This window comes from Myotis brandtii, unplaced genomic scaffold (assembly GCF_000412655.1).
Source record: "Myotis brandtii unplaced genomic scaffold, ASM41265v1 scaffold550, whole genome shotgun sequence".
Classification (NCBI taxonomy): domain Eukaryota; kingdom Metazoa; phylum Chordata; class Mammalia; order Chiroptera; family Vespertilionidae; genus Myotis; species Myotis brandtii.
Window position 1 is genome coordinate 4038994 of NW_005370043.1, and position 8595 is coordinate 4047588.

Below are 8595 nucleotides of genomic sequence, written 5' to 3' on the forward strand. Positions count from 1 at the left end.
AGTCCCGGAAGGCGCTGCACACCTGCTGTTGCTGTGCCTGGTCTTCCCGCACCTGCGGGGCTGAGCACCGCCGCGCGGAGAGGCCTGCGACCAGGGCAGGTGCAGGGCGTTCCCCTGCCTTCCTCACTTCCCTCCCTCACACTCGCACCCTCAGGTTTTCCTCTGCGGGTCAGTGATGGGGGTAGAGCCAGACGATGTGGCGTTTGTGCGGAGTCCCACTCAGTCTACACTCCTCTTGGGAGCCCAAGTCCTTCCTAAAGGCATCGCTCCATTTCCTGACTTGGCATCCCCTATAGGGAGACCCCTTTGGGGTGCAGCAGGGCAGACACTCACTGAACCTTTAGAGCAATCCCTCTGAAGAATGATACCGTTTAGTGCCCCCCCCCCCAAAGTTCCCCCAGTAGTTTCATTCTTCCCCCCATTTCCTCCAATACTCTGACTTTGAAAGGCTGGTGAGTGTAGAGCTCTGAAGCAACTGAAGTTCAAATGGGGTTGGGGAGACCCTGGGGAACTGGGCTACTGCCCCCAAGGCCTGGTCAGTAGAGATCCTACCTCCATAGTCAAAGGACTTGGGGAACCCCAGTTCTAGGTTTCTACATGACAGCTGCCCCGATCAACCCTCAAACAGAAAGGCCAGGATCCAGCCATACCTCAATGGACCCCAGGGGCATCTTGAAGGCATTTCCCAAGCGGAAGAAAATCCTTGCCAATCCATCATCAAAAGTACTTGCAAAGATTCCCAAGAGGGAAGACGAAGAAGAAGCAAGAGGTGAGCAAACCCAATCTCAGAACCCACGTTGTTCATGGCCAGAAGCAGATAGAGCCGACTCTGCCTGCCCAGGGCCTGCAGGTTGGTTTATACCTGCCTTGCAGTAGGCTTGGTCCCAGGTCTTTGTTATCTTCTACTTCACCCTGAGACCTCCATTAATCAGAAAATACTCCTAGCCCCTAAGGAAATGACCAGCAGAATCTTTGCTCTCCAGGAGGTTCCCTGCAGTGTGTGTGGCCGGGATGGGGAGGGGGGGCAGAAATCCATCTCAGGCCCCTAGAGTTAAAAGATATTTTGTAGCCAAATTGACAAATAGATGGCAAAAACTTACATTGGGTGGGAAGGAAGGATCTATTAGACTGTGAGGCCTATAAGATATATATGCCTTGTGCCTGGTATACAGTAGGTATCTATTAATACTTGTTGAAAGAATAAATGAACAAAGTGATTTATAGGATGCCTACAATGTGCCAGACACTGTTCTAGTTTGCCTCTTACATCAAGTGATGACACATAAGAAAGTTAATTGTCTGCTTGTGGTGGGACCCTCAGAAGGCAGGTTGCCTGAATGGAAGAAAAATGATTGTTTGGGGGTAGGAGACTCTAATGGGATCATTCGGAGCAGGTCTGAAAGTTATGACAATAGGCATATGGATATCTCCTCCACAGAGTGGCTGAGTTCCCTACGGGCCCATGTTGTGCCCGCTGGCATTGGGCGAGCCCGGGCAGAACTCTTTGAGAAGCAGATTGTCCAACATGGTGGCCAGATATACTCTGCCCAGGCCCCAGGGGTCACTCACATTGTGGTGGATGATGGCATGGACTGTGAGCGAGCCCTTCGCCTCCTTAGACTGCCCCGGCTGCCCCCAGGTGCTCAGCTGGTAAAGTCAGCCTGGCTGAGCTTGTGCCTGCAGGAGAGAAGGCTGGTGGACACGGCAGGATTCAGCATCTTCATCCCCAACAGGTGGGCTGATCCCAGTCTTTCCTCGAATGTTTTCTGGCAGCATCTTGAGCTCTTTCTTTGGGTTATTAAAAATAACTCTCATTGTCTTAATGGAATACATTAGAAAAGCAATGTTTCTGAGTAGAGAAGGATTGAGAACAGAGTTAGGGTGAGACCTTTGGTGTCTTAACATCCCATCACCATCCCTGCAGGTACCTGGACCAACCACAGCTCAGTAAGGCAGACCAAGACTCTTCTCCCGGAGCTTGTGAGGCTCTGCTCAGGACAGTCCCTTCTTCTCCCCCTACTCCCCCTAGACCTGTATCTCCTCCCCAGAGGATAGAAGAAGCTCCAAACACCCAAGCCCAGGTAAGGAGCCTTTCAGCCCCAACAGCTCACTTTCCCTGGAAACTGGATCATAGAAACAGGGAGAGCCTCAGAAAGGCCGGGGCCCCTGAGAGAGGAGGGCTCTCTTATTGTGAAGCCAGTTAGCTCTTCCCAACACTCATCACTCCTATATTTGCCCAGATCATATCTACCACATGCCACCGGGCACCCTAGGCTGGACCAAGAAATCAAGTGGAACACATCCCCACACTTACGGAAACCCAAGTAGATGCAGAAGACCCAGCCTAATTCCTGGGTTTAACTGGGAGACTCAACCACCCACTCCGAGGAGCATTCACGGGGCAGGAATTTATTGTCTCTTCTTCCTTCCCTCCAGCCTGTCTCGGATGATGACACCAGTGATGGGGAAGAGACCCCAGTTAGCGCAGCTGATTTGGAAGCCCTGATCAGTGGCCGCTACCCCATCCCCCCTGAGGGAGATGGTGAGCCCAGCCCCGCCCCTGAGGGTCTGAATAAGTGGGTCTGTGCACAGCCTTCGAGTCAAAAGGCGACCAACCACAACACCCACATCACAGAAAAGCTGGAAGTGCTGGCCAAAGCCTACAGTGTTCAGGGAGACAAGTGGAGGGCCCTTGGCTATGACAAGGCCATCAATGCCCTCAAGAGCTTCCACAAGCCTGTCACCTCCTACCAGGTACTTGGGGGCTAGGGCAGGGGATGCAGATGGGTGGGATGTGGTCTTCTCTTTACTGGCTAGAGGTTGGTGGAGGCACCGGTCACAAGTGGGGATCAGGTGGAGTGGTTGAGATTTTATGATGTCTGGCACTTGCACAAAAGAGACTGATGAAAGCAGTTTGGCAAAATCTTGATAATTATAGAAGCTGGGTATTGGCTACGTGGGGGTTTGTTACACCGTTCTCTCTACTTTGGAATTTTTTCCATAATAAAGTTTTTAAAATGTTTAGACTCTGGAGGCCAACAGAGCAATGTTTGAATTCTGTTTTCCATCATTCACTAATTGTGGACTTCAGGCAAGTTACTTAAACCCATTGAGTGTCAGTTTCTTCACTAGTAAAAAGAGACTAAGAATAGCAACAAATGCAGTGTTCTGTGAGGACTAAAGGAGATGATCTCTGTGGTGCACGACCGGCTACACAGTTAGGCCTCAGTAAATGTTGGCTCTCACTATTGTGATGATGACGATGATGATGATGATGACGACGAGTGTCACCATTATTGCCTTTTTCTACTTCCTGTGCTGATCTCCATCCCTCTGGGAAGCAAAAGACAACGTAACCATCCCATTCCATCCAAACTTCTCATCTTCAGTTGTGCCCAAGCTTTACAGAGCCATTAATTGCCAACTGGCTTTTACTGGACATCTGCTAAAGGAGTCAGCTTCCCCACCCTCTGGCCCTACCCATCCCATCTTCTCACTCTTCTTTCCTGCCTCTGCCAACCCCTTCCTCTAGGAAGCCTGCAGTATCCCTGGGATTGGGAAACGGATGGCCGAGAAGATCGTAGAGATCTTAGAAAGCGGACATCTGCGGAAGCTGGACCACATCAGCGACAGCGTGCCTGTCTTGGAACTCTTCTCTAATATTTGGGGAGCTGGAACCAAGACTGCCCAGATGTGGTACCAACAGGTCATACCTTGCCCCAGCCCCCTCTCAGTTTTGCTGTGTCTCAGAGCTCCTGACCTACAGTTGTCTTACACTGTGCTCTGATGGGAACGAACCCAGGCTATAGGGAGACCATTTTTCACAGGGACCAGGGCTCATGTAGACCCCTCTCCTAGCTCCCAGGACCGCCCTGTGGCTTGGTATACTTGAGGCATTGATCTGTGGCAGAGACAAGAAGTATGTTTCTCTGTCTCAGACCAGCAAGGGCCTTTCTGAAGAGACCAGGCCTCAGGGCTGAGTATCCAGAGCAGTAGTTCCCGAATCTGGCCTGTCCAGATTCACCACTAGACCAACAGAATCATATTTTAGGCTTGTGGCAGGGCTCGATTGGGGCTTGTCTCCCATGCCTCCTGCCTTTCCCAAGATCCACTGATTACAGACCCAACTGCTCCTGGGGGAGGTCCTGCCTCAGGTCTTCCTTGGAGGCTGGGGGTGATGGAAGCCTTGCGTGTATGCTCATTCACTGCCTCTTCATTGGTCCTGGATCCTCATAGTGCCCCAACTGGCTTCTTTTCTCCAGGGTTTCCGGAGCTTAGAAGACATCCGCAACCAGGCCTCCCTGACTACCCAGCAGGCCATTGGCCTGAAGCATTACGATGACTTTCTGGAACGCATGCCCAGGGAGGAGGCTGCCGAGATCGAGCAGACCGTAAGCAGGTGTCTCAGAACAGTGAGGAGAGCCAGGCCCTGCTTTAAGGTCAGGGCCTGGCTCAAAGCCAAGAACTCCTGACCCCTCAGCTGGGGAGCCTAACAGGCAGAGGAAGCTGTGGGCCACCAGAGGTTAGGATCAGGGAGGAAAGAGCGAGTCAAGACTAAAGCTCTGGTAGGAACTACTTAAGGATATTGGGATTTGAACTGCACTAGGCTAGGCTGGGTTAGGGCAGAGGTTCTTAACATTTGTGATTCACAAACTTCTTTGAGAACCTGGTGAAAACTTTCTCTCAAGAAGTTGTACAAATGTACAGAGTTTTATATCTCTTTCCAGACGTATGGACTTTCTGAAGCCCACCTGTTTGGGTTAGAGTTGGTGAAGAAGCCCAGTGCAAGTAGGACTAAGTTTGGGGTTAGAAGAAAGCTAGGTCAAGAAGTGAGTTAAGGTCAGGCCTGAGTTAGGAATAAGTTTTCTTAGTATTGGATGCTTTTAGTTAAGATTCATGATTGCTCTAGAAATAAGGTTTGGCCAAGATTAGCGTTTGGTTTAGAGGTGGATTATGGGTCAAGTTCATATAACTGGCGTTGGGATTAGGAGCTGGTTGCTATGGACAAGGTTTGCTTACTTTGGTCTAGGACGCTGATAGCGTAGAACTCCACAGAAACTCTATGGACAGCTTAGTTGAGATCAACTGCCAGCTCTTCTCCCGGCCACAGGAATCTGAGGCTGGAGCAGGGTGGATGAACAGGCCCCTTTGTTCACCCATCACCAGGCGCGGTGTCAGTGATGACACCGTCACTCAGCCACGGTGTCCAGGCAAGGAGAATGCCCCAGTGAGCCTCCGGGCCCTCCTGCCCACCTGGCACGCTCCCCCCATTGAAGGGCTCCAGCCTGAGGAGTTTTTGATGGGATTACTCGCCCTAGGCCTCCTCCCATCTTCTTGGGAGGCTCAAGAAGGGAGTGAGGGGATTAGCAGAGCCGCTTGTCAGGAGAATTGAGGTGTCATGGTTGAGGGTATCCAGGGCCCCAGAAATCTCAGCATCCTGGGGTGGAGGCGGGAGGCTATCTGCACATGAAAGGCCTCGTGTCTCTGGGGAGGGCTGATGGGCTTATCCCTCTCAACGAGGGATGACCCTTCAGCTGACAGTCTGCTCTGTCACACTCACTCCTCACCGTCCCGTTCCTCCGTGTAAGGACGTGAACATTGGTTCAGATTTGCCTTCCTCTCTCCCTTACCTCCCTCTTCTTCCCTGTCCTCCCCTCCCTACCATCACAGGTGTAGTTCTGTTTCCGGGCTCCTCTCCTCTCCTCCTCTCATCACAGATGTAGCTCTATTTCTGGGTTCCATTTTCCCAGTCTTGGGTCCAGGCCACCCTGCCAGCCACCTGTTCAGGCCTCAAGCCCCAACTCACACACTCTGCCTGTCGTACTAAATCCATAGATACCCCCGGCTGCTGAGACCTGGCTGAGGGCCCTTTATCTTAAGTGGCGTTTCACAGACGGGGCACCTGGTTGGGGAGGGTCCACCAGAAGGCGTGTCTTCTGCTCTGAAAGAGCCCTAGAGGGAAGATCAGGACTTTCCCTCAGAAACAGCATAGGCATCTTCTACGTCTTTCTCAGGCTGCCTCCCGGGTGGGAGCACGTCCTAGCGAAGCTTGAGAACTGCTGCTCCCCAGGGTAGATCTCTGGCCTCTGTTCCCGGGGGCCCATCCCTAGGGCCTTGTTCGGCTTGGGGAATAAACTGGGAGGTGGGTCCCTGGGTCAGGGAAGGCCCTTGTGCTGACACAGGAGAGGAACTCCTTGAAGAGGGTAAGGCCCACAGCCCTCAGCCCTCACTGCTCTTTCCCAGGTCCGGGAATCAGCTCAGGCCTTCAACCCTGGGCTGTTGTGTGTGGCATGCGGTTCCTACCGACGGGGGAAAGCAACCTGTGGTGATGTGGACGTGCTGCTCACTCACCCGGATGGCCGATCTCACCAGGGCATCTTCAGTCGCCTCCTTGACAGCCTTCGGCAGCGAGGTATAAGCTCCATCTCTGGGGGAGCAGGTTGGCAGGGGCCAGGGCAGGGCGAGGCGGCCCCCAGGAGGGAGAGCCTCAGAGTCACAATCTCTAGGCGGGAAGCAGGGGAAGGTCGCTTCGTGAGAATCCCACCTTGTGGCCAGAGCCATTTCAGGGAAGAGATGAAACAGCCCCACACCACACAGGTGCTCAGCACCACCTACAGGTTGCGTGTCTCATCTGATCCTCCTGTGACACTAGGGGTGGGAGGAATTTCTATGCACATTTTACAGGCCAGGAGACAGGCCCAGAGAGGGCCAGGTCACCCAGCAAGTAAGGGGTCACCTGGGACTAGAGGACCCAGGGTGATCCGGAGAGAGCTGGGAGGAGGGGATGGCCCAGGCCTGGCTCCTAGCCCTCCCAGCAACCCTCTTATGTTGGTCCAGGGTTCCTGACTGATGACTTGGTGAGCCAGGAGGAGAATGGTCAGCAGCAGAAGTACCTGGGTGTGTGCCAGCTCCCAGGACCAGGGCGACGGCACCGACGACTGGACATCATCATTGTGCCCTACAGCGAGTTTGCGTGCGCCCTGCTCTACTTCACCGGCTCTGCCCACTTCAACCGCTCCATGCGGGCTCTGGCCAAGACCAAGGGCATGAGCTTGTCGGAGCACGCCCTCAGCGCAGCTGTGGTGCGGGACACCCGAGGCCTCAAGGTGGGGTCTGGCCGAGTGCTTCCCACCCCGACTGAGAAGGATGTCTTCAGGCTGCTAGGCCTGCCCTACCGAGAACCCGCTGAGCGGGACTGGTGACCACGGTCGAGGCGGAAGGGGCACCCACTGGACCAGCTGCCCCACCTGGCTGTCCAGTACTCCTCCCTGGCCTCAGCTGGCTAAACCTCACCCTTCAGTCACCAGCTCCCTGGGCCTGAGGGAAAGGGCCAGCCTAGCTCCCAGGGTCTGCCCTGCCCTCCCCCGACAAGAGCAGGCTGCTCTCCCTCCTGCACAGCTGCCCTTGGTAGAAGCTTGCACGTGGCCCACTGCCCCACGTTAAGCAGGAACAGGTGGCCCAGGCATCCCCTTCCTCTACCCTGAGGAGGGTCTAGCTGCTGGCGGTGGGATGGGGCTGCAGGGGCAGAGGCAAGCAGCTCTGGCCCAGCATTACCCAAGACCCTTTGGAGCAGGAGAATGAACCACTTCGCATACTCCCTCTACCCACCCCACTTCCTGTGCAGCTGGAGGTGTTGGGAGAGGGTGCCTCAGGCTCCGTGAGGACAGCATTGGCAGGCCCAGGGGCCCAGTGAAGTGCATTTGACATTCAACCTGCCTGATGTCTGAGCTGCTGCAGCCCCTGCCTGCCTTCTTCCACCCAGGGGGGCATGGAGAGGGGAGCTGGATGGGAGCCCAGAAATGCAAGTTAGCTGCTCTTCACATAGGCCAGGCCCGAGTCAGCTCCTGAACTCAGAAGCACACTGGGGGACGTGAAAAGGGAGAATTCATGGAGTCAGGCATTTAGGGGTGCCTGTCTACCCATCGGCATCTCCTGTGGGCCTCCCCTAGAACAGGCTATCAATGATTCTCATCATTGATGTTTCTGTCTCTCTCCCTCTCCCTTCCTCTCTAAAATCAATAAAAATATATATATATTTTTAAAAGTGGCTAAGACTCATTAGGAACAACTAAATGGTGACCCGTGTGCCATTGACAGGGGTGAGGCAGTCAAGGAAGGCTGCCTGGAGAAGGGGAGGGGAAGGCTGGCAGGGAAATAGCCTATTTGAGAGGGTTAAGCAGGCTCTGGAAATAACAGGAACCCGCTTTAGAGGGGCTGTGGTGTGCTGGGAGTCGGGAGAAGGCTAGGCTGGTGGAGGACGGAAAGTCAAGCTGAGGGGCTTAGTTCGATAGAGCAGATAGGAGCAAGTCCAGCTAGTGGCATCAAGGTCATTTTCAGAGGCTGGACCTTGCAGGATAGAGAATTCGGTGGGGGGAGTGGAGGGATATGGAAGAATTTGGTGAGGGGAATGAAGGTATATGGGGATTTTTAGAGCATAAGGGGAGCTCTGGGTGCAGAGCTGGGCTCAAACCTGAGTGCACTGGCTGTGAGGCAGGGTGGGTCGGTCTCTGTGAGTAACTTGCGGAGTCCCAGAGCTGGCCTTTGTTGACCTGGTTTCAGTCAGGGGACCCCACAGCCTTAGCTCAGAACCCTGAA

The 8595-nt window shown here is 54.0% G+C and overlaps 1 protein-coding gene across 6 annotated transcripts in view; it reads left to right on the forward strand.

Annotated features, from left to right (window-relative positions):
* Positions 1 to 8038, forward strand: part of POLL (polymerase (DNA directed), lambda) — an 8376-nt gene extending 338 nt beyond the window's left edge. The window contains exons 1-9 of one of the 6 annotated variants that reach the window (XM_005878292.2): positions 7 to 99; positions 584 to 769; positions 1439 to 1733; positions 1925 to 2081; positions 2437 to 2754; positions 3533 to 3706; positions 4263 to 4391; positions 6244 to 6412; positions 6838 to 8038. In XM_005878292.2, coding sequence (XP_005878354.1) covers positions 598 to 769; positions 1439 to 1733; positions 1925 to 2081; positions 2437 to 2754; positions 3533 to 3706; positions 4263 to 4391; positions 6244 to 6412; positions 6838 to 7202 — 1779 coding nt within the window. In that variant the 5' untranslated portion in view covers positions 7 to 99; positions 584 to 597 and the 3' untranslated portion in view covers positions 7203 to 8038. Of the gene's footprint in view, positions 1 to 6; positions 770 to 1438; positions 1734 to 1924; positions 2082 to 2436; positions 2755 to 3532; positions 3707 to 4262; positions 4392 to 6243; positions 6413 to 6837 lie in introns of those variants that run through there. The other 5 variants (XM_005878289.2, XM_014549475.1, XM_005878293.2 and 2 more) reach the window with 5 other exon arrangements.
* The last annotated feature ends 557 nt before the right edge of the window (positions 8039 to 8595 follow it).